This window comes from Seriola aureovittata, chromosome 18, assembly GCF_021018895.1.
Source record: "Seriola aureovittata isolate HTS-2021-v1 ecotype China chromosome 18, ASM2101889v1, whole genome shotgun sequence".
Classification (NCBI taxonomy): domain Eukaryota; kingdom Metazoa; phylum Chordata; class Actinopteri; order Carangiformes; family Carangidae; genus Seriola; species Seriola aureovittata.
Window position 1 is genome coordinate 13,805,123 of NC_079381.1, and position 13,618 is coordinate 13,818,740.

At 39.3% G+C, this 13,618-nt stretch overlaps 2 protein-coding genes across 2 annotated transcripts in view; one reads left to right on the forward strand and one right to left on the reverse strand.

Moving 5' to 3' along the window:
- Positions 1 to 5,375, forward strand: part of LOC130186363 (E3 ubiquitin-protein ligase UHRF2-like) — a 31,062-nt gene extending 25,687 nt beyond the window's left edge. Inside the window, exons 14-16 of the mRNA XM_056403446.1 lie at positions 54 to 202; positions 539 to 637; positions 738 to 5,375. Coding sequence (XP_056259421.1) covers positions 54 to 202; positions 539 to 637; positions 738 to 884 — 395 coding nt within the window. The 3' untranslated portion in view covers positions 885 to 5,375. The remainder of the gene's footprint in view (positions 1 to 53; positions 203 to 538; positions 638 to 737) is intronic.
- A 1,306-nt stretch (positions 5,376 to 6,681) lies between these two features.
- oaz1b (ornithine decarboxylase antizyme 1b) lies at positions 6,682 to 13,099 on the reverse strand. Its single transcript, XM_056404024.1, is given in 6 exon segments — positions 6,682 to 7,788; positions 7,930 to 8,015; positions 8,357 to 8,529; positions 8,938 to 9,024; positions 9,026 to 9,077; positions 12,905 to 13,099. Coding segments are annotated over 6 exon segments (654 nt in total). The 5' UTR covers positions 13,030 to 13,099; the 3' UTR covers positions 6,682 to 7,657.
- Between the last annotated feature and the right edge of the window lie 519 nt (positions 13,100 to 13,618).

A 13,618-nucleotide genomic window follows, 5' to 3' on the forward strand; every position in this document is an offset into this window, starting at 1 on the left:
GTAGCTGCTTTTTATTTTTTTTTTTTTAAGTCTTATTTGTGTTTCTTCACCAGAAACGTCACCAGCAGCAGAGCCTCCCTCTAAACGGGTGAAGATAGAGGAGACCTTCCAGCTGTCAGAGCAGCAGCAGCAGTTGATCCGAGAGGACACAGCCAACAAGAAACTCTGGGATGAAGCCATGGAACACCTTAAAGAGGGGCCGGTATGAATCCCAGTACACCGTGACACACTAACACGGCGTTCACAAAGCATCTCACACAGAGAACTCATTGAACGTTACTGATACTGGTCTTAACTGCCTGAATCAGTTTCCTCTTGATTTTCCTGATTTCCAGATTAATCAGTCACAGTTTTTGTTTGGCAGAGATGAAGGCTTGTAAAAGTTAAAATGGCAGCATCGCCATCATGTTTCTGAAAGGGCAAGATTGTAATGATACTTTAGTTGTTTCTACACTTGCAGTATATGTTTCTCTGGTTTTTTTTTTCTTCCTTTTTTTTTCCTTCCTTTCATGTGTCTCTGTCCGTTTACATATGATAGAATTTCCTGCGCAAGATGGAGCAGATCTTCATGTGCGTGTGCTGCCAGGAGCTGGCCTTCCAACCCATCACCACCGTCTGCTCACACAATGTTTGCAAGGTGAGAACTGAGTCGGGTGTGTTTGTAACTACCGCTACTCAGAATCCCCCTGGGTTGTCGTCTGTTTGTGAATATCTCCTGCCGACCTCTCTTTTCTCAGACTTGTCTCCAGCGGTCATTCCGAGCGAAGGTGTATACCTGCCCCGCCTGCCGTCACGACCTGGGCAAGGACTACATCATGACCCAAAACAAGATGCTTCAGATGCTGCTTGACCAGTTCTTTCCCGGCTACAGCAAGGGCCGATGAGGTCGAAATCACATTTATAAGTAGAATACATACATACACGCACACAAGCATCCATTCTGTGCACCCACGTATACCGTCAAGTACCTAGAGCTCCACTTTAAAATGCATTGCGCACACATACTGTACTTACCCACGGGCAAATGTATATTGCATATACAGCCATTTATGTATACAATCATTCATACACAAACAACCTCAGTAGGGACTGACCTCATCTGTTGAACTTGGACTGTCTCCATTAACATCACCAGCCTGAAATTCAACCAAGGACATTTTTTAACCTCCCTACTCCTGCCACAAAAACGCACAAAAAGGAGCCCCAACTCTCGCACCCACTTGCCATCTCAAGATCTTAGCTCATTTTATAGTTTTCCACTTCCACTGTGTCGTCCGCAGGTTCCATAAACACGCATACAGCACGTTGTTAAGAGTGCATATTTCTCCCCAGCAATATCATGAAATCAGCCATTAGATTTCCTGCCAACCTGTGCGCATTTTGTGTACCATGTACGCAGTTTTACACCAAAATGCTGCGCTGAGTGTTTGACTCAGCTGGCAAATAAAGGTGCTAGGTTAAACAGTGATGTAGGCACAGCGGGACTGGCAATTTCACAAGGTTACTGAAGACACACAGATGAGGTAACTCACCCGGTACAACATTCAGTATGAGCGAGGAGGTCGTGTGTACGAGAGACAGCCGCAGAGTTGGCCTAAAATATACCAAGCTAAAATTAGAAAAGTCAAGATTCAATATGTATTTATATACAAGATAAAGCACAGACGTTTTTGTGACCTTGGAGCACTTTATTACTGACATTTGCAGCAGACTTGTTTAGTATTTTAATCAGGAGCATTTGTTAGCATCCTGCTAGCTGCTCACGTCACTTGGAATTACGCCATTGCCATGCCATGAGCTAATAAGAGCAGTAACTGTCTCACCAGGGTCAACTGTCAGAGCATTTTCAGAGAACAGAAATTGGCAGCTGTGTCCAGTTTGTTTGGAGTGTTGGAAGATTTCTGGCTCCAGTAGAGCCGCAACTTCATATGCTTAAGTGAACACATCAATGATCAACAGCCACAACTCTCTCCTTAGATTTTATGTGGAGTTAAAAACAAAGCATGTATTTCATAGACATACCAAAGACATGAGGGTGTGTAGAACAAATAAGAGGCAAAATTCTTCAGAAACCTGCTTTTAAAAAGTCATTTCTGTTGAGTAATCGCACCCGAAAATAAAATGCAATACACAGTATACTTGTGAAGTCTCGAACAGGACCATACCAAATTATGATCATTCTTTAGAAAGGCACTTTTTGTTCCCATTTCCAAGCACATAAAAATAAATATATAAGATAAACGAGGCCGCACTTCTGAATCTCCCCCATAAGCGTTATTGAAACCTCTTACACTTTAGAAATAATTCATTAAATATTCATGTTAAGACATTTATTCACCCGTGAATGAAGTTCTCACATCAATATGTGTTTTCACATGTACTGCCTTTCTCGGTTTCACTTCCTCAGTCAGATGAAATTGACTAAACTGTCCTTACACATTACATAGAGTATTTCCTGGTATTTCATTTGTCTACCAGAGAACTACTGTAAGGGTGTAATGGAAATTAAAGATTTACACAAGATTACACAAAGATTTAGTGCTCTGAAATGTTTGAAAAGCCTGAAGCGCGCTGCTTGCACATTCATTTCAGTGATGCCTGAAAGGGCACACTGTGGTCGTCCCTGGTGTTACCAAGCAACCACAATCAAGCAGGACCTCACACAAAGATGGTTAGCATACATTTTGCTCAGCAGATATTCATCTGCTATTGTTCTTCCTGTTAGACTCAGTATAATGTCCGCCGGAGAATTTAATATGCAGCATGATCTGCCCGTCCTTCATTTAAAAATAAAGTAATCCAATGAGTGACTGCACAACCAGGATGATGTGAGTTACTCTTTTTTTTTTTTGTTGTCAAATTACATCCAGAAAATGGACAAACAGCTTAGTTATGTGGAACCACACCATCAGAGGCTCAATGTTCAGTGATCACCCATATACAGCACAGAAGCTAGACACAGTGCGATCAGTGTAATGTTCTCGTGAATTGTAAATGTCCTGACCTGTTAGACAACAGGACATGGATAAGAGTGCCTTGTAGCATGATGTAAAAAAAAAAAAAAAACATCTAATACCAAAAGTTGGCATTCAATGCCCAGTCTGTTTCCTAATGTCGTTAACTTATTCTTTAATCAGGAAGTTACTGATTTAAAATAGTTATTTTAGACTATCTCTTTAGTTCCTGCTTGGCTGCTTATGTTTATACAGTGTTAAACATGTCACCACTTCTTTTGTTAAATGGGGAAAAAAAAGAAAAAAAAAAAGAGTTTTGCAGAAAAAAGTGGAAACTCCTCTTAGTGTTGTCTCAGTCTTGGTACCGCATATCAGGTATTATACAGACACTAGTTTTCAATAGCGCTTATGTGTGTTGAGATTTCACTGGTGCATACGAGCATAATATAGCTTTATTAATATGCCATTGACTATTTCAATAGGTCGTGTGTTTCCTTGCACTTAAATACAACAAAACGTTGACTATATAATAGTTTGAATTGTGTCCTACAACAGCACCCCATAGTCAGAACTTCTAACACTGAAAATTGGAGGAGTGACATAAATAGATTCGGGCCTGGGTTAATCATTTAATGTACATGCCCCTTTCAGCCAATCAATAGGTCATAGGTCATGATCAGTGTTAGAAAGCGGATTTTTTTTCTTTGTTGATATTCTGGATAACATAGTACATGTTTATATGATAAAGAACATGTGTGATGTGGAAAGGGTACTGCAGAGTGCGAATGCCTGGGATACTTCAGGTTTTTGGGGTTTTTTTATGTTTTTTTGGGCTTTTTCTGGCTACATTAGTTGGACAGAGGTGAATGTTCAAGTTCAGTGTATCAAGTGTCAATCATCAATCAACTAGTTTGAGGCAGCAATGTCCGTGCGGCTTCAGTGAGTAACCTATAAAAAATTAGGAAACGTTAGAAAACACATTTGTCTTCCAGATCATCCTGGCTAACACACCACGGTCTATTGGATGTGACTTTTCCACAGATGCAGCAGACAGCAAGTCTGAACAGAGCTGAAGACTATTTCTAGACTATTTTTAAGCTACTTTTGTTTAAGCAAAAATCCTAAACAAGCCATGTTTTTGTATTTATTACTTACCTTTTCTTATAGGTTATTATCTAATCAGCCTGACCAGTGAAAACTGCCCCCTTCATATCTTTGAAATGCACTTGGAAGCGTTACGTAAATGAAAACTGTCTTTTAATCACTACAGAAAAATACCTCCAACAACAAGGAGGACCAATGACCTAATCGTACACAATATGTTTCCTTTTTACCTTCCTTTTTGTACTTTCACAATAATAGGTGACTCAAAGAAGAATTATTTGCATTGCTGAATACAGAGGCCTCTGTAGCCTGTATAGTATTTGATGTATTATACTGTCCATTTTTCCAAGAGTTAAAAATGCGTTTTTTTCTATCTTGAGCAGCTAACAGAGATTTGCATCTTTTCCAGTGCTGATATGGTACTTTAAAATGTCCAGGGTTGGCAGGTCTGATGGGAACTCAAACGAAAACATCCCATGGAGAGCACATAGCCAGCAGCAGAGCCTCTGCACTGATCTGTGATTCGGACAGAGGTCACCTGGGGTGCTGAGGCTCAGATACGATATCCAAAATAGTTTCAACACTTGAGTTGATTTTGTGGGAAAATGTAGCCCCTTGTTCACGCGACACCATCACATTCACCTGTAACAGCCTTCAAGGCAAAGCCATGTTTTCTGTAGAGCTGAGACAATGACGGCTTCAAACGAGGCTGTTTGTTTGTTTGTGGTGATGTCCTTGTTTCTGTTCAATCATTCAGGATATTTTTTTTTTTCTTTTTATCAACAACATGCAAGTACAAATGCTACTATGGTCTTTAAAGCTAACTGTGATGTGCATTACTTCCGCTGTTGCTCAGTCTTGTTCAAAGATTATTTTTCTTCCTGCATTGACTGGCAAAGCTTATAAGCCCTCCGTTCTTTATCTGCTGTGACCTTCGCTCCCTCTCCTCTCTTTCCGCTGTCTTCTGCTCTCCGTGAACCTACAGTACTAACAATTTTTAGACGTCTTGTGGACGCTTGGCTTCAGTGCTGTGTTGTTTTTATTTCTATTGCACTCTATTGAAGAAAAAAGTTTGAGAAGTCACATTTAATTTTCCTAGAATGCTTACTATTATCTATGTCCGTACGCCATTTTTCTACCATTTTAGTTGCTTCTCTATTTTAATCATTAGTCATTTTTATGTGGCAGCCTCAAACATTTGCAGCATACGCCAGTCTGAGGAGTTCCATTGCTTCATATTGTGAACTGAAATTTTATACATGTCATAATAATACTTGATATGTACCTATTAAATATTTGGATTCAAGAAAAAAAAAATGCTTCTCTTCTTTTTGTCCTGTGTTTTGTATTTGACAGAATTCATGACGCTGATGACTTTGATCACTCCCAAAATAATGTAGTTTGGTTCATCACAGTTCTCTGACATTAGGCCAACTAATCACTGTTTTTAATACAAGATGAATAAAATTCCTCTGAAAAACTTTTGAACATATATAGTATATTTGAACTTTTTCTATAGAAATAAGCATGGTGCTCTTTCCACGTTATATTGTGAGTGTTTTCTTTTCCATACTGAAGGACAGTGAGGACATGAATTTTAAAACTTGTAAGGCTTTAAATGAGCACTTCATCTGAGTATCATCAGTATTGTTAGCATTCATTTGAGCACCAGGTGTTGCTTCTCTCATTATTGGCGCTCTTACACACCCACACAGGTGTTCTGAGTTATTTTTCCTGATTAGACTTGTGCTCTGCTTTAAAGGTAGGCTGAGCCATTGGTGGATGCAATGTGTTGTCACGGGTCTATTGAGCTATTCAGAAATATAAATCATATGATAAGAACTTTTTTTATATATTGCCTTTCAAAACAAAGTCAGAAGGGGCTTTACATGGGGAAATTAAATTAAAGCATAAATTACCAGTAAAACACACAATGTAACAATAAAATAAGACAAAGAGTGAAAGACAACAAACATTTAAGTTATAGTAAGGGAGTCTGCATCGACGCATTATAACGTTTGTGTAGCTACTGTGAAGTTCGTCACTTATTCTTTTGCCTAAAACAACTGAAGCCGTCAAAGAAAGAACTTCCAAAATAGAGTGAAGAAACATGTTTGCATCACTGCACACAGTTCAGAACTTGCAACTTGAAAATCAGCTGCACAATGGTTGTGTGTAGTTCAGTGTCCTGTGGAGCCTCCTGGTGGTATGAAGACACATGACATGCTCTGAATGTCTGCCCTGCTGCTCTTTTGTAAGTGACCTGATTTTCGTCACTGAGCAGCACAGATTACATTGTGTTGGGTACTTGTTACGTTATTACACAAAGGGCCATTAAATGTTTTATAGTGTATTGTGCTTGGTTTTATATATATAGTTACAACACAGGTGGTTGTATAATAAATGTCTGCTCTAGATCCAGTGCGCTGCTTGACATGCAGTTACATCACACAGAAAAATGATCTAGCTCAGGCTTTAAACTGGAGCAGCAAATTCATTCACAGTCCAGGATATTTAATTCAATTTCAAATAAAAACAAAAGGAAAGACATTTTAGAATTTAAATGTATTGGTGGGGTTCACAAATGTACAAATAGGCTTAAGTAAAGACATAGACAAGAGAATTTATTTGTTTGTTTTATTATCACAGAAGCACAACAGGTACCACTATGCAGGTGAACAACAAACTCATTACTATCATGAAAAACAAGTTGAAAAGGAATGCTAATCCAAAATGAAAAATCCAATCACAGCAATATTTTTCAACCTCCAAAACAAAATACTACAATATTGTCAGATATACATGGTAGAAAGAAGCAAAAGCACTTTGGATTATTCACTTTCCTTTCACTTTGTACCAATACACTCATCATAGGATCTTGAACTTGAAACTGACACATGCAACAGCATTCATCTTGCCACTCCACCTCTAGTCTAAATGGATTCACTATTCAGCAATGAAGTACCAATTATTGGGGCTGTCACTTAAAAGTAACGTTTCAAAAAATCCTTATACTTTAGAGAGGATATTAGTGCTACAAAATGAAACTGGTCCCACTGAATTGTATTTGTAATTCGGTTCAGAGAGAAGGAAAATATGGAACAAATTTTAAAGTCATTATTTAGCCAATCAAAAGAAAGCTGGAGTACCCGAGTGTAAACCTGATGACCTTTTGTTGTACATTCAAGAAATGAAGAATCCTCCATCTTAATCTATCATAAAAGGAAATAAACAAAACAAAGACTTGACAAGAAACTGAAATTATACGAGAACTTAACTTATAGCTATGACAACTGCAATATGATTATGAGTCCAAAAAACAAAGGTTCCCTCCTTTTTAGGTGACAACATCAATTAATCTTCAATGAAAACAGTATATTAAAACACACAAAGATAGATGGTGGAAGCAGGAGATGCACAGCTTACATATTCCCTTGAACACAAAAAGCGTGGGGGAATGAATACTTGCATACAGAGAGCTACCGCAGAGGGTTTAAACACAGACAATGGAGTATATGGGTAAGCGGGGACAGGATGGGCAAACATACAATGGGAAGAAAAAGGGAAGTAAGGATGGGGTGGAGGGGCTGTCCAGAGAGCTACTCCTCGTCCGAGGAGTCCCTGTCAAAATTGTAGGCCATGAAGAAAACGTCGGGTCGAGGTGGGACAAGGGCATGGCCCGGTTTCACAATCTCAAAGCCCAGGAAACTGAAGGTACGCACCAGTTTAGCTGGAAGAGTAAAGGAGAGACAAAAAATGTCAAGATGCCGTACGAGTCAAGACAGAGAATCCAAAAAAAATTACATGACAGTTGTGTGGCCGTTGTGAATGAAAAAGATGTGCTAGGAAAACAGGGTTGTTTGCAACATACCACGATCATCTCTGTTCTTGTAAAAGCAGACAAACACGCTAACGACTTTCAGATGTTCTTCAGCATACTCCAGGAGAGCCGCAAAACTGGAGAGAAAACAGAGGGCAGATTAGGTTAGAAAATGGAACATTTTAACATGCAGACACAAACACACAAGAACAATGACTGAATCTCTGACTAAATCGCTAGTTTATCCTCAAACAATTGGATGTGTTTTTACAGATTAGTTACTGCTTTTGGCTTCCTCTTACATGTTTCAAAGTCTATAATCAAGCCAAAAACTGAGATTAACGGGGAATCAAGGCCTGGAGGTCACAGCCATCACCTCTTCTAACTTAAATTGACTTAACTCTCCCGTCACACGGCTCAAGTATGCCAATGGGAAGACCTGAAGCTATATTCCACTTGAGCTTTTTCATGTCCTCACCTCTCCTTGCTGCCTTCAGGAAGAGGGTCAAGAGGTATCTCCACATAGAGCGCGCTGCTGCTTAAGACAGCATCCCACTGTATTGCCTTGGTGACAGTGGGACGACTTTGGAAGTGGAGTATCCCAGGGCGACCATTCCCTGCTGGCTCCTCCGTTACAGTCAACCTTCGGTCCTGGAAAATAAAAGCAAACAATGCATCTTAAAACAGCAATGGGTGACATTAAATGTATCACTGTCATGGTAAATAGTATGGAAATTTGGCCAAAATGATAACATGCACACATGAGCCTTGCAACTTTGGTCAAGAAAGGCAAATAAGCCTATAAATAAACTGAAATCTGAAGTGAAAAAATGAAACTGGATTGTGTTTCACAGCGTAGATGACTGAATCAATTAAGAGCCAAGTGTTCCTTCCCATGCTGAGTAAACAAAAAACATAATCACATGACAGAAAATGGTTGCACTGAAACAGAAAGAGCTCCTTCACAAGTGACAGGTTACCCTCATTTCCGCATTTGCATTAAAGCTCCTCTTACTACTTTTCAGCAATATGCATGTGTGTGTGTGTTTCTAGACTTACTGAGTAGACCGGCCGAGCTGAAGGAGTGTGATCCCGTGTGCCATTCCCTCGCCCACCTGGGATCTTCAGGGGTGGGAGAGGGGCATCAGGAGCACCACAGAGGCCCCGGGCCGCGGGTACTACTACAGTGCAGGGACAGGCTAGAGGGGGGAAGGTAGAGAGAAGACATAGTGAGGACACTAACAGAAAAATTAAGATTTTCTATTATTAAACATGTACCATATGTTACTATGTGCACAAGTGTCAAAATGCATATTTATGATCTCAAAGAAATGTCATGGGACTTTGCACAGACAAATATGAACTATAGCCGACTTTGCCATTGTGTGCCAAAAGAATTGCAGGAGTTACACATGGTGCGATACTGTGCATGTATCTTTACATTACTCTTCCAATAATACGTTTGAGACCTTGCATGGTCCGTGCAGTTGCGCAAATATGCGCATGTACAACTGAAAACAAACAACATTCTCATATTCATTCAGTTAAATTATTGAGGATCCTTGCTTCCCGCTGCACATACAAGCAGAAATATCAGAGAACCTTTGCCAAAAAAACAACATAAACATAGAAGGACAAACTCTTCTAGCATCATAACTGTGTTCTCTAGACTCCATCTTTGAATTTTGGGACAATAACAAAATTAGGGAGCACACCCCAGTTATTTCAATTTTTTCTATAGCCCCCAAAATCCAAACAATGGCTAATAGCTGATGCTACCACTTACTCATCTTATTTTTTTTTTTTTAAAAAACAAAAACTTAAGCACCTGCACAGTAGAATTATACACACTTTTAGTTCTTTGTCCGAGAGCAAAGGTACAGTGCTTGGGAAACAAAATGTCCAGTGTGTTCGGTTTGGTTTTATTAGTGAAGTAAGTAGTAAGTAACTTTTTCCGAGCCGTTAACTTTAACAAATACTACAGCTACAAACATTTTAGTGCTTATTCCACAACATGTGTTACACCAGCAGGCCTGGATGCTCATTTAGACTGCTTACAGTTTATGTTCCACAAACAATGGCGCTGTGTATAAAAAGTTGTTAACAGAACTTTTAAAAGAGTGGTATACTGATGCAGCAGGATGCGGTGGGAGGCAACCAACCCAAAATATTTGCTGTTAAAGCACGAACCCAGACTCCAATTTTTAAACTCACATTTTAGTGTGGTTAGCTGAAACAGCCAGTTAAATTGTTATCAGAGTCAGTCTCTTAAAAAATTTTACTCTGCTGTGATGAAATGTATCCGTGCAACTGTTGTATTTTGTGACATATATACAGATTTAAAAAAAGGGGCTGTAAGGATAAAACAGAAATAAACATGTAATGGAAATATGCTAATTTGTTGAAGCTGATGGTATAAACATGATACAGGCAACAATCAACTCAAGTTGTCTTATTTATATCTCAATCAAAACTTGGTGCTGCAATTTGGGATTGGTATTTTACTCTATTTGCCAGGATTATTGGCAGATTTATCAATGATGAAAATAATGTTAGTATCAGCCCTGACCTAAACCAATTGATCAATTGCTCAAGTTATCTTTCTTGCATTTAGACTCAAATTGTGTAGTTCTATTAGCATACAGTTCATACACTTTTTTTCACATTTTATGTTGCAGTTTTTTGCTAACATAATTTAAATAATAATAATTTAATTTAATAATTTCCCATCAATCTATAAGCACTACCTCATAAAGACAAAGTGATAATAGAATTAAAACATTTTTAGCGTAGTGGTTTAAGCAGGCGCCCCATGTGTAGAGGCTACAGTCCTCGCTGCAGTCGGCCCCGGTTCAAATCCCGCATCGGACGGCCTTTCACTGCATGTCATTCCCCCTCTCTCTGCCTCCCCGTTTCCTGTCACTCTCCACTGTGCTGTCCATTAAAGGCATAAAAGCCCAAAAAAATATACTTAAAAAAAAAAAAAAAAGGGAAAAACTGAACTATCACACAGACATAAGGATCCAAGCCCTTTCATCAGAACTTAGTTGAAACACCTTTTGCAGCGTTTACAGCCTGAAGCCTTCTTGGTATGACGCGACAAGCTCTGCACACCTGGATTTGAATTTTTTTTTTTTTCTTTTTTGCTATTTTTCTCTGAAGCTCTGTCGGTTGGATGGGGACTGTTGGTGGTCACTCATTTTCAGGTCTCCAGAGATGTTTGATTGGGTTCAAGTCATAGCTCTGGCTGGGCCACTCAAAGACTTCAACAGACTGTGTTGTCTTAACTGCGTGCTTCAGGACAATGTCCCGTTTGAGGGTGAAAGCCAGTCTGAGGTACTGAGCGCTCTGGACCAGGATTTCATTTAAGATTTCTCTGTACTTAGCTCCGTTCAGCTTTCCCACAACCCTGATCAGTCTCCCTGTCCTGCTGAAGTGATGGCCGTCCTTCTGAAAGGTTCTCCCAACTCCACATAGGATCTCTGGAGCTCAGCCAGAGTGGCCACCAGGTTCTTGGTACCCTCTCTTACAATGAACCTTCACTCCCAATTGCTCAGCTTGGCCGAGCAGGCAGTTGTAGGAAGAGTTGTAGTTGTTCCAAACTTGTTCCATTTAAGAATTATGAAGGCCACTGTGCTTTGGGAACCTTCAATGCAGCAGATTTTTTCCCCAGTCTTCCCTAGATCTGTGTCTTGACACAATCCTGTTTTTGACTCATGATTTGATGTTTGCTCCGATAAGCATTATCAGCTGTGAGACTGTATAAGGAAAAGGTGTGTGCCTTTTTAAATTATGTTCAATCAACTGAATTTACAAAAGGTGGAGTCACCCAGGATGTAAAAACATCTAAAAGATGACCAAGAAAATGGGAGGCACCTAAGCTAAAATACAAGTGTCATAGCAAAGTCTCAATGTGATATTTCAGTTTTTCCTTTCAACTAATTAGCAAAAAAATTCAAAAAGTCTGTTTTCACTTTGTCCTTATGGGGTATCAAGTTTGGATTGATGAGGAAAAATGAATTTAAACGATTATGGTATAAGCAACATAAAATGTGAAGAAAAGGAAGTGATTATGCATTATAGCTGGGTTATAAATAGTCTCTCGGTATATACAGCAGAGCCTGGTTAACCCTTCAAATAAGGTTTTTCAGGCCTTCTGTACATTCTTTCAACATCCAAGTACTTGGTTGTGCTATGACTACAAAAGAATGAAGCACAAACTGATAATATATCACTAATCCAAATGTCAGAATAACGTCTACAATCTCTAAAGATTTATTTAATGTAATCTATCTACGCAGACCTCCGCATCGCAGTGTGCAGTAATAACATCGTACGTCGCGAGGCCTACTGCATTGACATGTCAGTTGCGTAATAATCGACCTGACTCGGTTATCAGCTCACGAGACTAACGTGGACAGAAAATGCTCACCTGTCGACTTCACGTGAAGAATTTTTTTTTAGGTTGGTGCCATTTTATCTTACCTTTCCTGGAGTCACAAAATGTTAGAACTACTGACCTTAGTTAAGGCTGATTGGTCTTTAAACCGACTCAGACGCGAGAGATCGGAAACAATCCTTCTCTGTTATTAGTTTATGTTTTACCGTGCCTGGCGTGGCACATTCAATTAACCATTTCTTAGCACCCCCTTATTAAGATGGGTTAATTAATGTTAACTAAATTGAAGCGTTTACGTTAACTGGCGTAGTCAGCTACAGTCACGTAACAAGTTCGACGACGTTCGTAGCTAACGTTGGCTAATTTAACGCTGCTCTTGTTGCCTCTCGGACCAGCAGGTGAACGTCCGTACATTTAACATGACATTTTGTAAAATTACGTTATACCTATATATGTCTCAAAATGTAACGCTAGACCTCCAGTGATTCAGTGTATTACATATGTAATACATTTAAACGCATATTACTTCCGCTTTTCAGTGGCTAGTAGCTGCGTTAGCTTAGCCACCCCTCCCCCACATCACGGTTAGCAGTTAGCCAGGTGAGGTATTTTTCATCCTTTACTTACTTTCCAATCATGTCACAGATGGGGTTACTTAAATCCGCCATGGTAGAAAAAGACTGCTGTTTTCCTTCTTTCTCGCGAGCAAAGCAATGACTGTTTAGGATCCGCTGGAGGTTGGATTTTACCATCCGGCCTCGGGTAGAGACACGACGGGCTGACTGCTCTCGGCTATGCTCTGCTGGGAAGTGATCGGTCGGAGAACTGGAGCTGGTAGAAAAGAAGGGAGTTAAGTTACCCATAATGACAGTTACACACTTCCTCTCTAATTCAAAAATAAAAGTCGGATAGATGAAAAAAATGCAACATCACATTGCTAACATGAAAATATTCATTGGGGTTTCACAAGTTACATCTTCAAACTCTATAGCTGGATTAATGTCATGTAGCTTTAAAGAATGCAGCTATCCTATTATAAAATAAAATTCCTGTTTATACGAGAAATAATAAGATATATACTTGGTTTTGCATATATTTCATTTGTCGGTCAATGACTTGTTAACACGCTACTTTTGAACGTCTTAAGGCGTTTGTATTTGGGTGCTACCAACACGTAAATTATTTCATGTCGTCTTCAGCCGTAATTGGCGGCTTAACATGCTAATTACATCTAAGAATGATATGAATTAATTGACATGTTAAGAGGGCAATTCCGTTTAAAGACGATATGAAATAATTTACTTGTTAGGACGTTAATTCTTTTATATCGTCTTTCGACGT